This window comes from Nelumbo lutea, chromosome 2 (assembly GCF_056320005.1).
Source record: "Nelumbo lutea isolate HS-2025 chromosome 2, American lotus-T2T, whole genome shotgun sequence".
Classification (NCBI taxonomy): Eukaryota; Viridiplantae; Streptophyta; class Magnoliopsida; order Proteales; family Nelumbonaceae; genus Nelumbo; species Nelumbo lutea.
In genome coordinates this window covers 104,069,262-104,093,224 of record NC_142685.1, presented here as the reverse complement: position 1 = coordinate 104,093,224, position 23,963 = coordinate 104,069,262, and the positions used below count along the sequence as shown (strand labels likewise).

Below are 23,963 nucleotides of genomic sequence, written 5' to 3'. Positions count from 1 at the left end.
CTGGCTTTATGAAAGTCAGTGGAAGCCACTTTGGTTTGACCTAGATCAAACTAGGGCGTAATTAGTGTTCCCTCCAGCTAATATGAGTGCATGTGATAGGGAAATTCATATGATGAACTCTCTAAAGGCCTTCCATCATTAGCATGAGGATGGGTCCTTCAGTAATGAGGAAACACACCAAAAAATGGGCTATCCATTTGCTGTTGGGCTTGTCTGAGTGTTTCATAAGATGATAGGGGTGTCATAGACCGATGTGGGAGGGCTCCACCAGAAAATGGGAACTCTCTCACTGTACCTTGGCGTTCACAAATATGAAGGGTAAGTACTCACTTGACAGAAAGGTTTACCTGAAAATGGCTTTGAACCTTGTCTAATAGAGGCCAAAGGGAAAACTCATATGATGAGTGGATATGATCCTTCAAAGAAAGGTGGTGGGGTTATGCAGTTGTAACAGTTGGCTCCGTGCACCCTATGTGATTTTCCACATTTCCAGAGACAACTCGTAGTCTCCATCATTGAGATGGGAGGGAAATCTCAGAGATGAATAAATGGGAATGGAACATAGATTAAAAGTCATATCTATGTAATGAACATGAATCAAGTTAGGTTGTGGACTGATGTTTGCTTTTTTATCAGAAAATGGCAAATGGACAATTTGCAAAGCTTCTTGATGACAACAAGCTGAAGGGCCCGAATTATGTCGACTGGTATAGGAACCTTATGCTGGTTCTAACTTCCAAAAAGTTAGACAAAGTAGCTAAAAATCCTACCCCAGAGCGTCCGGGTGATAGGGCTTTTGAGGCCCGGAGGAGAGACTATCAGGACTGGGAGGAGAAAAACTCCCTTGCCCGGTGTTACGTCATTGCCTCATTAGACAATCTGATACAGAGGCAGTTCGATCAAATAGAGCTCGCCAAGGACATATTGGATAGTTTAAGAACAATGTATGAAGAGCAGAATCGTTCTACTCACCAAAAGGTCTTGAAAAAGTTCATGGCTGCTCAAATGTCCAAAGGGCAACAAGTTCACGACCATTGTCTCCGGATGATGTGCTACATCAATGAGCTTGAAGCTCTTGGATCCGAGCTGGATCTTGCGACCCAGATAGACATCATTCTTAATTCTTCACCTCCTTACTTTAATCCTTTCATCATGAATTATAACATGAATAAGCTGAATGTCAGCTTACAAGAGCTCAGCAACATGTTGCAACGAGTGGAAGAACTGATTAAAAAGGATGAGCTTGTAGCTATGGTTGTTGAAGCTAGCAAGACAGGCAAGAGAAAGAGGAAGGCAAAGAAGCCTCAAAAGAAAGCCACTAAAGGTAAGAAGCAGAAGAAAAACAAAGCATCGGACTGTCACTTTTGCAAACAGACCGGCCACTGGAAAAGGAACTGTCCTGCCTACCTGGAATCCAAGAAAGGTAATTTCGAATCTTGTGTTATAGAAATCAATTTATTGGTAGATTCTGCATCCTAGTGTATTGACTCTGGGGCTTCAACTCATGCGTGTAACTCACTACAGGGGTTCAAGGTAAGTAGAAGGCTGAGTGAAGGAGAAGTTACACTCTACTTGGGGACTTCTGCAAGTGTTGCAGCCACGACCATAGGAACCGTGGAGTTAATTTTTAGAGAAGGAACAATTGTACTCAAAGATTGTCTTTATGTACAAAATTTAAGAAGAAATTTGATTTCTATCTCAAAACTGTGTGCGGATGGTTATTCTGTCTTCTTTAGTAATACAATTACTATTAAAAGAAACAACAGATTCATCGCATACGGGGAACTAGAGAGTGGTCTCTATGTTCTACATCCTTCTCTAGAAACTAACATAACCGAAACTACGTCGGATGAAATCCCAAAGAAAAGAGTCTGTGATACAGTTAATCCCATGTGCCTGTGGCATTACCGACTTGGCCATATCGGTGTTGACCGAATCACAAGGCTGGTAAAGGATGGTCCTTTGCATTTTCTAACTGTAAAAGAGCTGTCCACTTGTGAGCCTTGCCTACAAGGTAAGATGACGAAATGGCCATTTAACGGTAAGCCTGAAAGATGTGCAGGCACGCTTGACCTTATACATACTGATGTATGTGGTCCCCTGAGTGTTAGGACACACAATCAACACGTGTATTTCATTACCTTTACCGATGATTTTTCATGATATTGTTACGTATACCTAATGAAACATAAATCTGAATCCTTTGAAAAGTTCAAATAGTTCAGACAAGAGGTCGAGAAACAGTTAGGGAGAGAAATTATAGCCTTCGATCAGATCGAGGTGACGAGTATCTCTCTGACGAATTCAAGGACTACTTAAAGGACAATGGGATAGTATCACAGTTGGCTCCTCCTGCTACACCACAACTTAACGGTGTTTCAGAGAGGAGGAATAGGACCTTATTGGATATGGTCCGATCACTTCTCATACACTCAAAGTTACCCACATCCTTTTGGGGTTACGCATTAATCAGTTCTGAACACTCCATATGAACTTCGGACCGGAAAGAAACCAAGTGTCAGACACTTAAAGATTTGGGGTTGTCCTACACACGTTGAAAGAACAAGTGTAAACAAGTTGGAATCCAAGACCAATCGTTGCCTTTTTGTAGACTACCCGAAAGGCTCTGTGGGTTACCTATTCTATGACTCAAGTGAGCAGAAGGTGTTCTGCAGCCATAATGCACAATTCTTGGAAATCGATTACATCCTACACACCCATCGTCAGGAAGTAGTTCTTGATGAGGAGAGCTCAGGAGCAATGGGAGATGTCCCACAAGTTCCAGGTAGTGACCAACCTAGAAGAACCACTCAGGTATCCAAGCCACCAGTCCGTTATGGTTATGACCAGGATAGTTACTTGGTGGAAACCTTGACTAGTGAAGAGGATCCTGTGACTTACGCGGAAGCTATTTGGACATAGATTCCCAGAAGTGGGTAGAGGCCATGAGAGCTGAAATGGACTCAATAGAGACCAATGGAGTCTGGACTCTAGTAGATCTGCCCTTCGGGGTAAAAGCAATTGGTTGCAAATGGATTTATAAGAGGAAGACGGGCCCCGATGGTAGGGTTGAGACCTACAAAGCTCATCTGGTGGCGAAAGGGTATACTCAGAAAGAGGGCATCGATTATGAGGAAGCCTTTTCGCCTGTGGCCATGCTTAAATCCATTAGGATCCTGCTAGCTGTAGCAGCATACCATGACTATGAGATTTGACAAATGGATGTCAAAACTGCGTTCCTGAATGGAAATCTTACTGAAGATATCTATATGCAGTAGTCACAAGGCTTCATTGCCGCTGGTCAGGAACACATGGTATGTAAACTTAACAGATCCATTTATGGACTTAAGCAAGCTTCTAGAAGTTGGGACATCCGTTTTGACTCTGTTGTCAAATCATTTGACTTCAAGCAGAATCCGAATGAGCCCTGTGTTTACAGGAAGTCTAGTGAGGATAAGGTTACTTTTTTGGTTCTGTATGTAGCTGACATTCTACTCATTGGGAATGATGTAGGAATGTTAACTACGGTGAAAGTATGGCTTTCATAGCAATTCTCCATTAAAGATCTTGGAGAAGCCTTCTATATACTGGGTTTTCGACTCTATAGAGATAGATCAAAGTGGATAATAGGATTATCCCAATCTGCTTACATTGACAAAATAGTCAAAAGGTACAACATGGAGAATTCCAAAAAGGAAATGCTCCTTTCAGGCACGGAGTCACTCTCTCCAAGAAGATGTCTCCCAAGACTTTCTTATTTTTTGAATCGAAGTTTTGTTGACGGGCCAATAGACTTCCTAAAGCCTTGAAAGTTTGTGGTGTAATTATTTCTGTGTATTTCACAGCCCATTTACATACTCTTGTTATCAAACTAGAAGCCCAAACTACTAAAACGGGTTTATAATTTTATGATAGTTAGAGGTGTAAATTGGGTCGGGCTGCCCGTGGCCCGGCATGGCCCAGTACAGCTTGATACAACACAATGACTAATGCATCATGTCAGATTCAGCACAGAGGTTCGTACCGTGCTGTGTCAGAGGTTCAAAACCCATGGGCCTGCATGACATAGCACGACAACACATTGATAGCTTTCAGCAGGAAGTTCTTTTTGTGTGTAAGGGATATTAAAGTTGCTATGCTCTAGTTTGGCCGCCTCCTTTGGGTAGTGCTCCATGAAGGTTAATTAATTTGATAGCCGATCCTGCAGCAAGGTCGGGGTTGATAAAGAGTTCTTTTGTCACTACAAGAGCCCTACAGGAAACTGATGCACAAAGATGACCAACATTAAGTGCTCACAAGTGATTGAAATTACCTTGGCTTTTCAGAAAACACAAAGATGACCAACATTAAGACTTCAAATGTGCCTATGACACTAAAATAAGCCCTATTTGTAGAGATGTGGCTCTTCCCACATCTCTACCCATGACACATTACAGCTATGCATTGAGAATATCTTCCTTGTCAATCATTCAAGGGGAGATGTTACCAATTTCACGTTTTGGCCAAGTGATCTAATTCCTAATGAGATGAAGATCGGGCCAAGAGAAGATAAAGTCGGCATTCAAAGTTTAGGTAGATATAGAAACAAAGAATAAAAGAACAAAAAAAGCATGTCACTACTCATTATTTTTAGAGAAAGGCAGAACCTGTGTAGGTACATAGGTGGTATTTGGTTTGTTTGGAGGACAGTAGGGTATATGTTTCTCATTAATTAATTACCTCTTCAATGCTTATGTATTTTGAGAGGGAAAGTAGCGAGTTCACATCTGCGCCCCAAAATGCCTCACAGCACATCCCCACCATGTATTGGGAACATGGTTACAATGGATAGATTATTGAATAGATTATTGAATAACCTATAAAGACACTAAAATAACACAAAATAATTTTGAAAATAGGATGAAAAAAAATGTAACATGGTTACAATGGCCCCTACAAGTGGTTTTAGGCCTTTATGTGCTTGGAGTAGACTATTATGATTATTAATTCTTTAGAGTGGTTTAAGGAGTGTATTAATAAATTCTTGAGGTTGAATCTATAGCCATTTCATTCTCATTCTATTATGTATTTTTAGGTGATAACTATGATCCCATCCTATTATTTTGTGATTGAAGATGCATTGAGATCAAGGTCAAGATTGTTATATGGTCAGGTTCAACTTCGAGCAGCCCCTTGCAACCTTGCATCGAGAATATTTTCCTTGAAAAAAATCACATAACTATGGAGACATTCCCAATGCAAGGCTATAAAGGCTGTTGGAACGGACTTTGCTCTGACTGAAGCTAGTCTCGAAATTGCTTCTTTATTATTTACCTTCTTATGATCACTTGTTCAAGTCCCTCTAATGTACAAACCTTGAAAAAACTCCTTAATTGTGCATCAGATAAATTAAAAAAAAAATGGTAACTTGTAGATTGCCACCCAATATTAGGCTTATGTTCGGTCCTCAAAATTTATTTTGCAGCTAGACCCCTTTGGACTTATGGATTTCTGCACATTGCCCACTATCGGTGAATGGTGAGGTTGTAGGAAAGATAAAATTACTAAATTTCCCATCCATGATTGAATAGGCTGAGATTAAAAGCTATCAAAATGATGAAAATGGGCATTTTTTTGGCAAAAAATGGACATGCTCAAAAAAAAAGTTGTAACTCCAAACCTTTGTCAATGATTTCAGCACTATGCTTCTAAACCCTTGTTAATGAAGAAATAGAATTTAAGATCAAGGGTTTAAAAGCACAGCAACCCAATTCAAAAGAAATATGGTGCTTTAGCATGCTCATTTTCATCATTTTATAGTTTTTTTGTCATTCCATCAAGGCAATTTCATACATTGACATTCCATGATTCCATCAAACCAGTTAATGGAGTAGGGGCATCTGCCGAAATCCAAAATCTCAAGCTTGTCGCTAAGCAAGGTTCGGAGTGCTAAGTTTCAACAGCCCCAAAGTCAAGGGTTACAGTTTTTAATTTACCTAAAAAAAAATCCTTAATACTACAGGGACATTGCACACAAAGGTAGTAACCTAAATTTATATCACTTCTCCATTTGTTACGGTTGTGTTTGATTTGAAGGAAAAGGTAGGGAAAGGTAAGGAACCTATACAAGTTTTGTAAAGGTTTTCCTACCTTAACCTACATTTTCCTTCAAACCAAGCACAACCTACAAGAAAAATAATATTTTTTCCTGACTGTCATGGCCTACTGGTATATGCATTCCAAAATTTAGCCAGCATAACCTAAACTAGCCAACATAGTCCTTAGCCTTTATATTAAAGACTAAATTTCATTAAATAAAAGCTAAACACCAGATTATAATAAGATAAGTATGTTTAACAACGAAGGAGTACAAGGGTAAACTAGGATTATTGTTTCTAGAGAAAGGCTCAAAGCTAATAATCTTGGATGACCAGATGGAGACAAAAGCAAGTAAATATGGGTAGGTGGGACAAAATATGTGAGATTTAAATGGATATTGTGGGGAGGAAAACCATTCACCTTTCAAGCAGTTAGTCCTAGCTAAAATGTTGGCTATTGTATTAGTTTAGCTTCCTTGTCAAATGAGAGAAATAAAACAGAAATGGTTGTTTCTCACTTAAGATATCATTCTTCTGCTCGTTGTGGTATTATTATTTTGGAAGAAAACTCCAGGTTCTTTAAAGGGGTTTCATGTTCTAGTCTCCAAACTCGGAGATCAGCTATCTTTTCAGAAATTCAAACTCTTCTCATGGGGATACATCTAGGAAAAAAGATGAGTGAGAATCAAATTATAGTGAAATCTGATTATGTGCAGCTAGTAAACATGAAACCACTACACACAAGTAGATATTATCGCAATTTTATCTTTTCATGTAATTTTACTTGTTAGATTGATCATATCACACCATATGATTTACATGAGGTTACAATACAACAAACCCAACTTTATTGCTACGATTAACCCTGGCATGTATGGTGGATTCAAACTGTCATGGTGGCAAGATGCTGCAGCCATGAGAATCACATTGTATTGTGAACTTTTAGATCTGTAATGGAGGGTATGAGGTTCTCAGACCTCATGCAAATCAGGCCCAACTCAATTAAGGTTATAACATGATAGGCCTATCTTAATTTGTCCATGTTTTGGGCTGAATTGCATTTTGCAATTGGGCTCAACTCAACACATGGGATGGCATTAAGTCATAAGAATGTTATGTCACTAAGTTATTTATTGGGCCCATTGGTTATAGTGGTAATTAAGTCGAGCCCATTTACTTTTATGATATGTTATGTTGTTTAATTTGTTAAACTTGCTGAATATGTTGAATTTGTGACATGGGCCATAAGCAATTGACTATGTCAAGACTTAATGTGATTATCCTATGTATCATGGGTGGATGTACATCTTTCCCATGATAATTTTAAGATAATTGAATGATATCCCTTGATGAATTGGCCTTTTATTAGATTCCTCCCCAAGAGGGATCCTCTCATTGCCACTTACCTTTTGAACCAATCGGAAATCTAATTGGGAGTCACTAAGGCTAACTGAACCCTAGATCCACTTAGGATTGAATTAAGTTCCATCATATGTTTATTAGACTATCTTTGAAGGCCTTCCATCAATAGTTTAAAGGTGAGTTGATGTGGTAAATGGAGATGCAACTTAAAATGTGGCTATCTACTTGATCATCAATGCTCTTTGATCACTTCATTGGATGATAGGGATGTTATAGACTATTAGAAGTGGCCTACATAAAATGGAAAACACTCTCACAAAACCTTGCGTCACCGATTTGATAGATTACACTTACTATTGGAAAGGTTCAACCAACAAATGGCAATGGATCTTTTCTGATAGAAGCCAAAGAGGGTATCTATTACATAAATGGATAACAAGTATTCTTCATAAAAATTGATGGGATTATGCAGTTGAAACAATTGGCCCCATGGACCTATGTGACTTTTCACATTTTAAGATGTGAAAACACCTCTATCTCTAGATCTAAGGGAATTTTCAAAGATGAACAAATGTAAATGGAATATAGATGAAAACTCTTCTATGTAGAGACACATGAAATAATGTTGTGGGATAACTAATGCAATTTGGAATTATAGAAAATACAAATGAATCTTTTGCCAAACTTCTCAACTATAACAAGCTTAAAGGGCATAATTATGTTGATTGGAGACTGTTACCTCAAAATCGTTCTCACATTTAAGAAATTGGATAAGTTCACTTAGAATACACTAGAAGCACTTAGGAATTGAAACTTTAAAGAATAAATAAGAGAACATAATGATTGATAGCATAAGAATTCTCTTGCCAAATGTTATATTCTTTCTTCCCTACACAACTCCATCCAAAAACAGTATGAAAATGTCTACCTATAAAGAAGTTATAGAATGATTGAAGTCTTTATATGAAGAACAAAATCATTCTTGTTGGATGAGTTATAAATCAGATTAGATATGGCTGAACTAAATCTATTGGCTTGCCAAAATTTTAAATATTTTCTAACCAAACCTAGGAACCGATTTCTTGATGATTTTGAAATAAAAAATTTCGAGATGGATCTTGCAGTAAACCTGACCAGATTTGAAATCTAAATTTAAATTTGATTATACCTGATATGGAATCCACAAGTGAAGTCGATTTAGCAATGTAGTTTCTACACTTTGAACTTCTAATCTTCTTGGGACTGATGTAATAGTGTGAGCCTTCTTAGGATTGATTTTTTCTCTAAAAACATAGTTAGGAATAGAGGAAAAAAATATCCCTACTAGGGCTAGAATGGACTAGGCTTTTATGGGAGAAAGGGAGGTAAGAGAGAGAAAGAGAGCTGGAAAGAACTTATGATAGAATGGTTTGCCCATCCCTCTCTTCACCTATATAGAGCACTCTTCTAGTCCTACTAGGAGCTGAATTCAAATTAAATTTGGATTAAGGTTTATCATTATGGATAAACTCTATCTTATTAAAATAATGGGTGCTCCATACCAATATCCATAACTTAAATTCACCCCATGTCACATTAAGTTGTCATGTGCCTATTTAATTAATCACATTAGTAATGGGCCCATTTTTAATGGATCACTTTCCTATGAATTGCAGGGCCATGTAGACCTGAACAATGTATGGTGTGGGACCTACAAAGGTTTTAAGAAAGTCCATAGGGGTTTGGTTGGGCTCAGTTGCGCCCAACATTTACATATAAATGATCCTTGAATTCAACCACCCTATAAAGACCTAAGGACAATGGAGCTATGTAAGATGAAGCCCATCACCCTGTAATGGCCTCTTATACCTAACCTCATAGCCCATGATAATCATAAAACTACTCACAAGGAAAGATCTTTCCCTTGACTGCAAAATGCAGTGTCACACTCTCTGCGCGTGTGGATATCACGAAGTGGAGGCAGACTTTTGAGAGATTGTAATGGGGACCTCTTATTGACTTTTGCAAGGGGAAATTTCCAACACAAGGGTTAAGGCACAGGCATGGCAATTCTTTATGGAGCTCAGATCTATTACCTAGGAATGGCAATAGGTAGGGTACCCGTGCAAATTGCCCTATCCATTCTCAAACCCACCTATGTATCCCTGATTTCAAACCCGTCTAACTTTTCCTCTCAATTTCCCAAACATGTCTAACTGCACATCCCCACCTTGTATTAGAAACATTTTCTATTAAAAAAAGTTTCTCAATGCTTATAGTGTGACTTGAACCCGAATTAATTAATGATATCATCAAATCCCTTAGCACTATTTTAAGCTACTAAGCCATCTTGCCTTTTTATGCTATTTAATGAAATAAAATAGATTTTATTAACTTTTGTGTTCATCAAAACAATAGATCCATATATATGATTAACAATTCCAACTAAAAAATAAAAGAAATAATATTTAAAATTAGCATTTTATAACTAAATGAAAAAAAAAATCTATCAAATCCAAGTTGAAATCAAATGATGATTTTAATCCCAAAAATTTATACAAATAAAATATTAATAATAGAATAATTATCTTACTACTTAAAATTTATAAATTTGTGCATGATATATAATATAATAGGTTCATATTTATGCATCCCGGGAATCGGGTATCAAATACCCTAAACTCAAAACCCAAACCCTATTGGGTTTTAATTTAAAATCCCAAACCTTATAGGGCTTTAATCTAAAATCCCAAACCCTATATGGTTTTAATAAAAAATCTCAAACCCTATAAGGTTTCGATAAACTCAAAACCCAAACCCTATATGGGGTGCGCCCTTCTGGGGCGCAGATGTGACGAGTCTTCAGAGTAGTTTTTTGTCGGGAAATGTTCACAGTGCAAGGTGGAGATGTGATGTGGGTCATTTTGGAGTGCGCCTTTGTGGGGCGCAGATGTTAACGAGTGTTCAGAGTAGTTTTTGTCATTCCGCTGTTTCCCCATTTGTCATGGACCTTGAACCTCTGTTGGACTGTGTTGCCTTTCTCTTCTACCAAGTCCAAAAAGTATCTATGTGATCTGCACAGCTGAAATCAATGAGCGAACCACTCAGATAAGCTGTAAAATCTATTACCCTTGTAGCTTTCTGGGTTGAACTCGGGTTCTGACAATGATAAAATTTCATCTCATGTAGATGAAGTATCCAAATATGCTAAAAATGGAGTTCAGGCATTTTATTGTATTAATTTATGTATCCTTCATAATGACAGTCAAAACACATGAATGATTCATTGATTCCACACACATGTGAGGGATTGAGGTTTTGTTTTAAATATTTGGTTCAGCTCATTTGCAGAATTAACCCGTAATAGAAATTATGTTGTTAGCCAATTGTTTGGGACTTTGGGTGTTGCATTATATTATACGTAACACCATAAACTTGGCACTCTGTCCGTCTGGAGGACGTGATATTATGCAATAAGATGAGAAGTGGAACAAAGTGGCCACTCTCTGACTTGAAGCCATGACTTACGCTTCTCAGCCTGAGATTTTACCATTTCACCAAATAATGGCAAGAGATTCATCTCACCCGAATGAATATTTCCCCTAACCTTAGTAATCTTTTTTTATTCTTTTTGGGTTGTATGGACTCTGTACCAAGATCTTGAGGAAAGTTCTAAAACCTACTATTCTCCGGTTGCTTCCATTTGAATAGAATACAGATTTGCAAAGATTAGTTCTCTTTTAGAAACCCAATGGCTTAAACCCAGCTAGCATAAAATTTAAAGGAAGAAAAGAAAACTGAAGATCCATAGAGGTCAACCTTGTCAATTTTTTTCTCTTTTTTGTTTGTACCCTTTTCAAATTGAGACTAGCAGTTATTGATCTAATGTTGAAATAATAAAATCTGTTCACATGATAACATTTCTACACTATAAACAACAATGAGGTTTCAGAACTTTCTAAAACAATAGAGAGAAAAGCAAGTAAAGTGGACAAAATGAAGCCATTCACAAAATTAGATGATATATGAAGCTAGCACTTACGAGGAGTACAAATAAATGCTCATGTGCAGACCCAAAAAAACAAGCACAGAACTTGCATGCTGAATAACTTCCTACCATCATATTTATTAGAGTATTGACAGAAGGAAAAACATTTCCAAAAGAGGGGAATGTAGAAGCTCAATGCAGGACTCATTATCATGCAATTCAAGCAGCAAACATGCTGAATATTTAGCTATTCTTAATCTGTTCAGACTTTCAATAATTAGGTATATTTTGAATGAGGCTGGAGAAATGTGTTGGACTGCTAGTGCATTAATGGAACACAAACAAGACTTAGAAGGGTGTTTGATTTAGTTGAAGTTTCTTATGGAAATATAGACTACAGTGAACTCATTCTGTAGCTACAATAACAGACTTCAAATGTGCCTATGACACTAAAATAAGCCCTATTTGTGGTTGCCTGGTCGGATAACTCCTTCTGGTAATTGATTGTAGTTTATAGTCCATTTAATTTGTTACAACAATTATACAAGAAGGGACAAAAAACCAAAATGCATCATAAAGTTTGAGAAGAAGGTCAACGAAATATTCTAGTTGATTAGTCAATTTACACATATTAACACCTTTGTTGCTTTATTGATAAAAGCAATACTCAATAGAGCAAAGAGAAGATTCATCTAATAAGCTGTTATTGAAGTTACTTAGGATATGAACCAATGAATTATATTCCATAGTATCATTTTTTTTGTTCTCCTGACCCTGTTTCTTGGGTAAATTGTTAACATCCCCATAAAAGACAATAAAGAGTATAGGAATTAATAAATAATTAATTAACCAATGTTTAATTTGGTGTTCTTCTTTTGCTAGGATTGAAAAAGAAAGCAAACAGAATACAACTTGACTCATAAATTTCATACCATGAAATTAGGAGCAATATGTGGCTGCATTCAATAAACCACTTGGCAAACTTGGGGTCATCAGATTTCGGCTTTACCTCCTTGCCTATGATGAATCCTAGCTTATCCCTTCCTCCCCTTCCTCCAATGGTAAGCTTCTCTGTTTGAGACCATTCTAAATAGTTTGTCCCATCAAATTTTACAGTGGCTATTATACCACTAGAAGCATGAACATTGGTCGAGAGCATCCCGAAAACAATTTGTACCTCCTTCGAAAATTCCATTAAAATTGAACAAGACATTTGACAGCCCTACAACACTCCAACAACCAACCAGCACACAATAAACCCACCACAATAGGTTAAAACCCAAATGAAAGCAAACCAATTTGTTGGCAATATAAGAGGAGAATAAAATCTCCAAAAAATAATTATGAATCAAAAATATCTGGAACCACTTCCCATACTTCTAAAGAAGGTAAAATGACCTAAGGACAGCAAGTCTTAAAGGCAAGAAACACCTTCTAATATGGAGAGAAAAATCCAAGCATCTAAGCTGTATTTTTCTTTAGTTTTTATTAAAAATCTGGGAAAATATAAAAGCATCAAATGGAGATGAGACCTATACCAAAATATTTCTAAAATCAAGGCGCATCAAACTAACCAGATTCAAGGGTTGCCGCTACTCGCTAGCACCTATATAGACTATTGACATCATTCGGCAACAACTAACGTCAATAGGTCTTGTTGGGTTCACAGGTTAGCAAAAAAAAAAAAGTATTCCAAGATCCCAACCCGATCTAATACCAAGTTGGAAGTGTGGGACTAGGAAGAAGGGTCTTCGGTGAATCGTCTGTGTTAATGTTGCAGAATGCAAATGAGGAGAATGTAAATTCTGATTTAATTTTCTTTTGAACTTTGTCTGCTTCTGCATATTTTACTTCATTTGTACTCCAATCAATCAAAATAAGGTAACATTTGTGTTGCTAGCCAGAACGGGTCAGGGGCAACACTCTAAATTTGCTTCCGAGCTGAGCTGTAGCTTAGTTGTCCGAGGTCTGGAGTGGCCGAGGACTGGTAGGTCCGTCTTTGCGAAGAGTAAAGGGAAGAGAGCGTCAGAGGCCTCGGGTGATTACCCGAGGTAGAGATTCCGACAGTTAAATTAGTCCGAGGTGATACGAGGAAGACGAGGTCCGAGGTGGCAACTCCACAAGGAAACCAGATAGTTCTTATGCCTTAATGCCAGATTCCAGATGTTTTGCTTCAAGGGGCTGCCCCTTATTTATACTTGAAGTCGTCTGGAGGTACACGAGCTCGGATGGTTGGGATGCAGCCCGTACATGAGATGTGCGGTCTTTAGGGCAGCCAAGTGCACCCATGCCATTGGCTCTGGGTTCCCTGTCATGCACCCTAATTGGATCCACTCTGAGCGTCATTGTTGCACACGCGTTCCCGCCCCATTGGTCCAGGCCAGGTGCGCCTACATCAATTTGAAACAAAAATAAATAAAAATTTGCATCCAAAAATACATAAATTTGTTCTGCAACCAAACACAGCCTTAATGGACATCCAAATACAAAGAAATTGGAAGGACAAAAATACCCTTTGCCCATAGTGCATAATCTCAACATGTAGATTTTCTCCTTCTAATTTCTTCTTGTTCTGATTTGTGCCATACCTAGTATTTTGAGGTATATTTTCTCCTCCTCTTCTTGTTCACACCCTTATCAAAGTAAACCTAGACTTTTGAAAATTTACTCTTTGCTCTAAGATCTCCTCAAATCTTCTTAGTGATTCTTTTATTTTCTTTAGTTGATACACCTCCGACTTACAAATTAATATGCAGCCATCACCAAAAGTAGGTATGATATGGGAGGCCCATTTATATTTGGTTTTATCACTTGAACCTCACCTCTGCTTTCAGCTTGGTTGAACATAGCAGAAAGAACTTGCATGCTAATAACAAACTTATCCTGAATCAGGATTTTGCACTCCATTTGCATCGCTTCCAAATGCAGTGTAAATAATTTGCAGAGTAGTGGAAAAATAATATCACCCTGGATTTCATTCTCCGAAATAGTTGTTTCTGAAGAAGCCACTGTTCGCATTCCTTCCTTAGTTCATTCTTCCAGCTTCATCATATCATTGGCACTCTCTTGAATTTGTGCCAATTGACTTCCTTAGTCCATTCTTCTCTCCAAAAGTCTTCAATTAACATACAAACATTCCTTTTCTCTTCAGCCCACATAGGCATAATTAGGGCTGGATAGAAAGAAAGAAGGGTAGGGTTTGAATCCAAAACCAGTACTGAATGATCTGAGAAAATAGTATATCATGATGTTATAACTGCATTAGACTTCTGCATAACCATTCCGGAGTAACAAGGCCCCTATCCATGTTTTCTTTTACAAACCCACTCTCAACTTGGCCATTGGTCCAGGTATATTTCCCTCCCACCATTTTAATTTCTTGCAAGGAAATTTTGTAATTAATTCGAGTACAGATCGTCAGGGATTATGGGATATTTTTCGCTTTCTTTATATTCATCTGCTGTTAGCGGTGCAAACGGATCAAATTTGAATTGAATCAAGCAATATCTGAATTCGAATCCGATTAGAAAATCGATACATGAATTCGATTTAATATCCAACGGATATTGAAAATTAATATTCGAATTTGACCAATTAATTATTTTAAGTAACTAATAAATATATTATTTATATAAATTATATAAAATATTTAATATTTTTATATAAGAATTAAATAATCAATCGAATTTGGATATTTATCGAATCGAATCAGGTCAACATATCCAAATTCAACCAATTAGATATTCAAATTATCTGAATTCGATTTGATTATGTCAAATCTCAAATTCAAAATCAGATTTTCAAACATCGTTGATACCCCTATCTCCTGTAAATACCTCATTTAAATTCCCTTCCCAATCATCAACCAATTTGTACAGTTGTTATTCATAAGAGCAGACACTAGCACCCATGTTTCTGGCTTTGTTCTTTCCTTGGGTGCCTATATACCAGGACTACCTTCGAGACTCACATCTTGGGTGCACCATGAAAATCAACTCGATGAATCTCTCATGAACAAGACCTACTGATAGGTCCACATCCTATTTCCACCACACAAATAGTCCTCCCGACTGGCCTTGTTCAGGGTATCCTACATATCGATAATAACCCAGCCTCTTACATAGGAGCCTATACATTTTATCTGGGTTTTGTTTTCTACAGGTTTTTAATAGGGAACGGATCGTTTAAGGGTCAATGGATCATCACACCCTCCAGCTTTCAAGCCAACAATTTCAAAATGCACAGGGATATGCAAAACAACAGGGTTGTCCGAAGCCCAAGCCCACTGCAAAAAATCATTGGGCCTGGTATTTGCACCCAAGCGCAAGCTTGCAGTCTCCAAAACACGCTTAAAGCCCATTAAAGAAGGGGCTGTGCCTGCGGGCAAGTCTGCTGGGCTCCCCAACCCATGAACAGGGTCTCTCTCTGGCTTCATGAGCTGCACTGTTCCTCAGAGCGCACCTCACACCGACCTCACAGCCCCATCCCACCATGTATTGGGAACATCTCGCTATGAATAACACAACATTATAGAAAATGTTCCCGATGTACGGCTGGGATGCATTGTGAGATATGAAGAGTGCTCTGTGAGGAGCAGATCTGGGCTCCACAACACCTATCCCCTTAACCCCCCCCCCCCCAGCGGCCCTAGTCTCTGCTACAATAAGTCAGAGATCCTACGAACACCATTAGTTGGTACGAACAGGTAATTGTGAGATTATTTTATAAGAAAATGATTTCTAGTATTCCATTTCAAAATACAAAAGTAATAATCAAAGCATTTCTAGTATCATGTAATTCCCACATGTAAGCAAATCAAAACATCTATCTGGCTCACAAGCTTTTTTAAAAGAAAAGACTAGATTAGAAAAGGTTTCAAGGAGACCCAAATTCCTCCTAGACAGATTGCAAGTTTGCAACCAGACATAGGGGATTTGTACCTCCCCTGCCCATCTTCCAACCAAGAGCCAAGGCCAACTGGAGAGGGCTTAACAGGGACTCCACTTGAGGGGCCACTCCTAAGTAACCCCTCCAACTGGCCATGAACCTCCCCTTACACCTTAACAATGAACAACCAGAAAACAAGAAAAAGGAAACCAGCTCTAGTTCCGATTTTTATTTCACAAAACATTTGGAAGGCTATGATGTCTATGATGAGGTTAGCCAAATTAGAAATCCTGTGAAGGCTATGATGTCTTAGTTGAACTTGGTCCAAGAGAACTACAAGCACATTTTGAAGGGTGCAACAGGAAGCATAGGCCCTGGAGAAATCCTTGCTTTGATGTGACCTTCAGGTAGTGGAAAGACAACCTTCCATATAATCCGGCTCTTAAGAGGAGGTTAGCCAAATTAGAAATCTTGTCGCAGCTCAGGTCAATGATTTAATCTATTTTTCATGTGTATTAGTTTAATTCCAACCTTTGGGGTCTGTCCCAGATGAACTAATCCAGCTCAGCTATCAGCTTAGCTATATAATCACCATAATCTTTTATATGAAGACTGTATTTTATATAATACTGGAGAACACTTGAATTTACAGGATCGGATTTGTAACCCAAGATGATGTTGTCTTCCCTCAATTAAAAGTGGAAAAAACCTTGGTTTTTGCTGCATTTCTCAGACTTCCTAGCAACATGAGCCAACAACAGAAGTTTGCAAGAGTAGATATGATTGTGAAGGAACTAGGCCTTGAGAGGTTTGTATGAGGTTTCTAATGCAATTAGATCTAAATTTCTCCATTGAAAATTTGTGATGAACACTCATGTTATAAGGTCTAAGATTAATTAGATGAAAATGAGGCTTGAATGTGTATGAAGTGATTTACATGATTACAAGTTATAATGAGTAACTGTGATTGCCCTCTCTTTTTCATCATATATGTCGCCATACAAGAATAGGAGGAGCATTTGTGAAAGGAATATCTGGAGGCGAAAGGAAAAGGACTAGTGTTGTTTATGAAATTCTTATGGATCCCTCATTGTTGTTGCTTGATGAACCCACTTCAGGCCTTGATTCCACCTCTGCAAATAAGCTTCTTCATATTCTTCAAGGAATTGCTAAGGTAACGTTTTCTCTTTTATACTTCCTAGAATTGAAGCTTGCTAGAGGGGAGGATGACTACTCTAATGGTTGCACTCAGTGGATCCATAGGCAGGAAAGACAATTATCATTACAATTGATCAACCTTCAAGTAGAATGTTCCACATGTTCAACAAGATTTTGCTCATATCAGAGGGATGTCCTCTGTATTATGGGAAGGCTAAAGAATCCATGGAGTACTTCTCATCATTGAGGTTTGCACCTCAGATAGCCATGAACCCTGCAGAGTTCTTGCTAGACTTGGCAACAGGGCAAGTTAACGACATAAGTGTCCCAAAAGACTTGGTGACAATTTCTATAATATTTGGTTTTTCATTTCCATTTTATGAGTTACAACAGCAGTGACTAAAGGACATTAATGTTGCTTATCTTGTGATGAAATATCAATCTATCAGTATGTACAATTGAAGTACAAAGTCTGGGTGGAACCTAAAGAAAAAGCAGAGAACCAATGGCATGGAAAAGATACCACAGCACCTTCAGTTAGCTATTCAAGTTAAGGAGTGGACCATGAGTTGGTGGGAGCAGTTTATAATATTATCAAGGAGAACATTTAGAGAGAGATACAGAGGTTACTTTGACAAGCTAAGGTCTGTGCAGTCCCTTGCTTCTTCATGACAATATTCTCTCAGTACTATTGATTGTAGTATAACAAGCCAAGTAAGTAGAGAACCTACAAATAATTTAACTGGGTCGTCATCTGTCAAGTCAACAACTAATCTGATCTAATTCTGTACTTAGGGAGCAGGGGAACTCGTTGCTGATGCTGTTTTAAGCATCAAAAGAGCTGGGATGATTGCCTCTTTGGTCCTAATGTTGTTTCTCCTCACTGGAGGTTACTATGTCCAGGTACTCAATCATACTTGTATCAGCAACAGTAAATGAAAATTTCCTTAACAAAGAAATTTAGAAAAACAGTGTTCCAGATAAGGAAATAAATACCTGGAGTTGACATTTTAGATTTTCACCAGCAATTCATTCATACATTTTTTTCTTTCTATTATTTATTTCATTTCTTTCTTTTGTGTTTTTTGATGCTTTTTATTTTGGTGAACAGTCACTCAAACCTATCATGTTTTTGGAAATATATGGACTAGGGAGAGGCTACATAAATAATTTAAACCTGAATAAACTATATTCAATTACAACCCTGAATAAGAAGGAAATTAGAAAGGAAATAAATCTCTATAAAAGGTAAAGCTCTACCTCAGAAAGGCAAAATTTAGGTACAGCAGAATGGAAGAATAAAATTCAGGCTGCTGAACCCCGCTGATAATAAGGAACCCAGACAACAATTACATTATGCCTTATAAGAGCTATAAATCTAGATCAAGTGCTTATTGAGAGGGTGTTCAACATCTAGGTCAGCTTTCAGTATTTTACTTCTAATAAAACAGGCCCACACATTCTTCAAAAACAGTGTTTTTTAAGGAAAGAGACATTTGGGAGAAACTAAGGCCATTTGGTAACTTTTATACTTTGCATTATACCAGTTTTTTTATGAGGGAAAACTCTTTTCAATTTTTGAAAGATATCATTATCATCTATGAGAAACTTCTCCAATGTGATCTTGTTCAACACTGTTTGTTCCAAGCCTCAAAGGAGGGGGGTTGTGTCAGCCTGTCAGGTTGAGGCTCATTCCAAAAGGTATATAAGGTAGTCTTGCCTTGAGTCTCAACTTTGAGGCTCATTCCGAAAAGTATAAATAACACACTTGCATCACTCTTTGGGAAACTGTTGAGAATGGCTAGACAGGGGTGTTTTTGGTTTTGGGGGGTAAACAAGCCTTATACTAACAAGTAGTGATTTTCTTTTTCAAAGAGTTACGAAATTCTCAATTCAATTTGGAATAAAAACTTCAACTCATATAAGAACAATTGCTTATGCAATTTGCAACATCATCTAGTGAAGTTTTTACTCCTGGTCCAAGGGTATTGCGACACTTGTCCTAGTGAAATCTCAATCATTCTAACCTTTATCAATGACATACTAAAAATGATTGGTTAAGCACCAACTTTTACTTTTGTCACAAAAAACAAGTTTGCTCTTCTACTCCAGGAATTAGACTCTTTTGGATGTTGTGGTTCTCAACATGGGATCCTAATTAATGTAGTTCAATTGATGCCACAAGAAGTTGAATGAAAGCAAAAACCCCACACTTCAGCCCAAGTTCACAATTTGTTGGTATTTCAAAGGATCTTTAAAGATACGAGACAATGAAAGATACTCATAGTTATAATTATTTATATGGAAGAAATAGAGTTAAAATATTAATTATTAGTATAAATAAACAATGCATTGGTTCAGCGGAGTGCAAAAACTCTCACAGGATTTTGGCAAAGGCTAAAATTAGATATTTAATTCAGGACTTCATATTCAAAGTTTAATCAAGATTAGGATTCTGCATTCGCGAAATTTACCTCGGGCCTGGTGGTGCTGACACCTCCAATTGCAAAGCTGGAGCTTGGATTCAGAGGTGACAAGCATCTTTGGCCGTGAGATGCATTATGTTACTTTGCAAATGCATCATACAAGAAATAAGGCTATAAAACACATCCACTCCAATTGTTTGTAGTAAAATCAAACTAAAACAATCAGCATTTAAGGTAAAGAGTTAGAAAATTATTGAGTGGAGTAAAGTTCTCCACTCACTAAAACATTTTCTTATATAAAACTGCAACTCCAAATACAACAACACATGAAACAGTGATTACAGTTTTCACCATCGTCTTCCTCATCTCTTTTATCTCTTCGAGTATTTCTCTCATCAAATCCTTCAGTTCCCTAATTTCTCTCTTCACTTCCCCAATTTCTTCCCCAATTTCTCTCTTTAGTTCCCCAATTTCTCTCTTCAGTTCTCCAATTTCTTCACCAATTTCTCTCTTCAGTTCTCCAATTTCTTCACCAATTTCTCTCTTCAGTTCTCCAATTTCTTCACCAATTTCTCTCTTCACTTCCCTAAGCAAATCCTCGTTTCCCTCCTTTATTTTGTTTTCAATGTACTCCATTTCTTTCATCGATGTTTTCCACGCAATATATTGTCTCTTCTCGGCTTCTTCAACTGATTCTTTGACTTCCTCTGTTTTGTCATCGATTTTCCTCCCCAAATCTGCAACTCCAGATAAACAATAAAATAAGGGAAAGAAACCTAAGTCAAATGAAAGAAATAGAATATATTAATGTTACCTTCCTTTGCTCCAGTGGCTCCCTCTCCTGCTTCTATTGCCATGAAAAAAAAATGTAAGAGAAAAAAAAAAAAAGCTTGAAAAGAAAGAAACGTAGAGAGAAATAGAGCTTAATGAAACGAGAGAATGGTAAGGTAGACATAATAGAGGGACTCATTTTATAAGTAGTTGTGGGCTCTTGTTTGAAAACAGATCGGTTCGTTACGTTTAATTTAGTTTTGCCAACCGAACTGGTACTACCAATTTGTCTATTTTATTAACTGAATTTGATTGAGATGCATATAAAACTAATGTTTCAAAAAATGATTCGGAACCAGAGTCGTTCTAGCCACGATTTTCTAGGTCGACGGCTGTGAGTAGAGGTGTAAAGTGGTCCACACTTTGTGCAGGTCGTGCCATGCTGGCCCGCAGGTCGTCACGGGTCGTGCTGCCCTCCCCGATGAAAATTTTGGGGGTTGGCCCGACACGGCCCGGGGGTCGTGCCAGGCCGTGCATCGGGCCAAAGCTATTTATTTAAAACAAATTGACAAAAAAACTTAAAATTTTAATTTTATATGAATTTTGTGTATAAAATTGCTTATATATGTAATAATTAAATAAATTAGTATAATAAAATTAAAAAATATTTATTTTATTAATATACTATGTACTATATATTATTATATAATTATAATTTATATAATATTATATAACTATATATAGAATATATAAAATACATACATATATATATATATATATATGGGTGATGCTGGGTTGGGATATGAGTTAGGTTGTGTCGTGTCGTGCATGGCCGAGCCGCGGGCAACATGGCCCGATTTACACCTCTAGCTGTGAGCATTAAGAAAACGGCTCACCTAGGTTGGAAATAGAGTCACCATCCATTAGATATGAAAATGGAGGTGATGGGACCTCCAAGAATGATTTTCAAAACCGTTTGGTTCTAACAGTGACTCCAAAACCAGTTCGAGTAAGACTCGGATGGGAGAGGAAAGAAGTTAGGCACCCCTCTCCCGAATACAATTGGTGGGGCCCACATGGGATTTCACAATAAGCACAAATTAGAGCAAACAAACCATTGACCAAGAACAATTAATAGACAATGAAGCTAAACAAACTCATGAACAAACTATCACAAAAAAAAAAATCCTTTACTTAAATATGTCTTTATTTAATTTCCTTTTTCTTTTTAATTGAATTTTTATCATTTGCTTATGTTGTTTTCTTATAGAAACCTATTTTTATTTTTATTCATTTTTTATTTTCTATATATATATAGAATCTTTTAATTTTTTTATTTTTATTTTTATTGATTTATTTATATATTTATTTTATTATCTTTTTTAATTATATTTAAATTTTTACTTTATTTTTTATTCTTTTATTTTTATATCATTTTTTCTTCATTTCTTTTATCCTTCCCCTTTCGGTGACTTGTCCCCTCCTACCACCTAAACATGTCTAAATCTATACTAACCTCACCTTTCAACTTTGATCTAATTTAATTAATATTTTTTTTTCCTTTTTTTCTTACCTTGTCATTTGTTCCCTCTTGTCATCTTTGCTCTCACCTTCCCCCTTATTCATTGAATTAATTTTATTTACAAATATTTCATCTGAGATGAATGACCCTCGGTGAGTGAGAACCTGAACCTGATAGCCACCTCCGACCATATCTCCCTATTACCCAATAACTCAGTGAATTCGACATCTCTTACTTTAATTTGAAACTCCCTGTTACCCAATAACTCAGTGAATTCGACATTAGATATTAAATTAATATAATATCAACAGGGATTTGTAATCAATATAATTTTAATTTCAAGAGGTAGAATAGTTAGATATTAAATCAAATCTTGGCAATATAGCAAAGAGGAAAAACAGTTTGTGAAGAGAACCTTGGGAGTAAGTTACCTGACAGCATTTTGGCCCGAGATGATGGTGTAGTTCCTAAACTCTGGTGCTAATCTGATTTAAAATGAGGAGAGGAATCACTCTAGCTGCCGCTTCTAATGATCTTGGTTGATCGATGACAATGGAGAACAGAGGACCTTTGACTAATTTTGGGAACCGAAAGGATGAAGGGAACTGATGTTGTTGTTGGGGAATAGGAATGATCTGATAAAAACGGTGAGAAATCACCGAAATTTTGATGAAAACAAAATAAATTTCACAGTTAAGAGGTTTTCCCCGTGATTGGCTCTACTTCAGAGAGAGATTGAAGACGACCTGAAAGTGATGCCGGTCAGGGAAAAGGAAGAAAGCAAGTGAAGGGAGAAGAAAAGGGAAGAAAGAAGAAGAAGATAGAGAGAGGGAGAAAAGAAGAGAGAGAGGAAAGAGGGGCCCAAAAAAGATTGAAACGATTTTCGCCGCTGGTTCAGCATCCAGAGGTAGAAGAAGGTGAACAGTGCCTCTCTTCGAATTGGAAAAAAATGGAAGAAGAAGAAGAAAAAGGAGAAGGAGAGAGCGAGAGAGAGGGAGAGAGAGAGAAGAGATCGATGGCCGGTGATAATGCAGCCGCCGCTCAGGTACTGTTTGAACAAGAGTGACGATGAACAGTGTATCCCTCGATTAGGGCGAGCGTTGGATTTATAGAGGGGGCGATGGCAGCTTCGTAATTTTTTGGGGATCCAGGGGTCTTTTTTGATAATTTTGCAGTATCGGATTCTCGGGTAAAAGTCGGTTAAGGGGTTCAAACCAGGTCCAATAATGAGGGGTTTGGGTTAAGAGTTAAAATGTAAAGGTTCGAGGTGCGTCCGACCGCATTGAGGGTTTTGTGTGTACGAGCTGGTGTGATTGGCTGAAACGGAATATTTTGAGTGAATGGGTAAATTGAGGAACTTTTGACTAAAAATCGGAAGGATGAGGTTTTGGACATTTTGAGTTAATTGAAAATATCAGATTGGTCCAACTCGACCCAGATTTGGCAGATTTGGAAGAGTAGTGGTTCATTCAATCTAGAGCTTTAAAATGGAGCCTAGGTGTGATAAATGGACGAAAAAAGGTATTTTGGGCTGAAATTTTATAGGTCGGTATTTTAGAGTATCTAAGATTTGGGTCGTAATGTCTGATCAATTTAGGAGTGTCGAAATGGTAGGAATTTAAGTCATTTATAAGATCCAAAACAGAATCTTGGTTTGATGAAAGAGTAAACGAGGGAATTTTCAATTAAAGCTTTGTAGGCAGGTGTTTTTGTGCATCTACATTTTAATGATATGGTCTGATTAGTTTGTATGTGTTAAGATTGAGGGGATTTGGGTTATGAGGGTTTAGGCT

The 23,963-nt window shown here is 37.4% G+C and overlaps 1 protein-coding gene, 1 long non-coding RNA gene and 1 pseudogene across 2 annotated transcripts; 1 reads left to right on the top strand and 2 right to left on the bottom strand.

Moving 5' to 3' along the window:
• Positions 1–16,447: 16,447 nt before the first annotated feature.
• On the top strand, positions 16,448–18,123 carry LOC148872462 (ABC transporter G family member 26-like; annotated as a pseudogene).
• A 1,950-nt stretch (positions 18,124–20,073) lies between these two features.
• On the bottom strand, positions 20,074–23,387 carry LOC148872460 (uncharacterized). Its single transcript, XM_088968003.1, has 3 exons — positions 22,602–23,387; positions 20,692–20,724; positions 20,074–20,614 (listed from the first exon to the last, which is right to left on the bottom strand). Exons 1-3 carry the CDS (start codon positions 22,609–22,611, stop codon positions 20,157–20,159), a joined length of 501 nt encoding a protein of 166 aa, XP_088824129.1. The 5' UTR covers positions 22,612–23,387; the 3' UTR covers positions 20,074–20,156.
• LOC148872461 (uncharacterized) lies at positions 22,005–22,595 on the bottom strand. Its single transcript, XR_016106740.1, has 2 exons — positions 22,341–22,595; positions 22,005–22,303 (listed from the first exon to the last, which is right to left on the bottom strand). It is a non-coding gene; the product is annotated as an uncharacterized LOC148872461 (long non-coding RNA).
• Positions 23,388–23,963: the final 576 nt, after the last annotated feature.

Excerpts from the sequence above, each read along its gene's own strand:
- LOC148872460 (XM_088968003.1), bottom strand. Across the intron at positions 20,615-20,691 it reads AGCCACTGGAGCAAAGGAAG|ATTTGGGGAGGAAAATCGAT; the intron begins GTAACATTAATA and ends CTGGAGTTGCAG.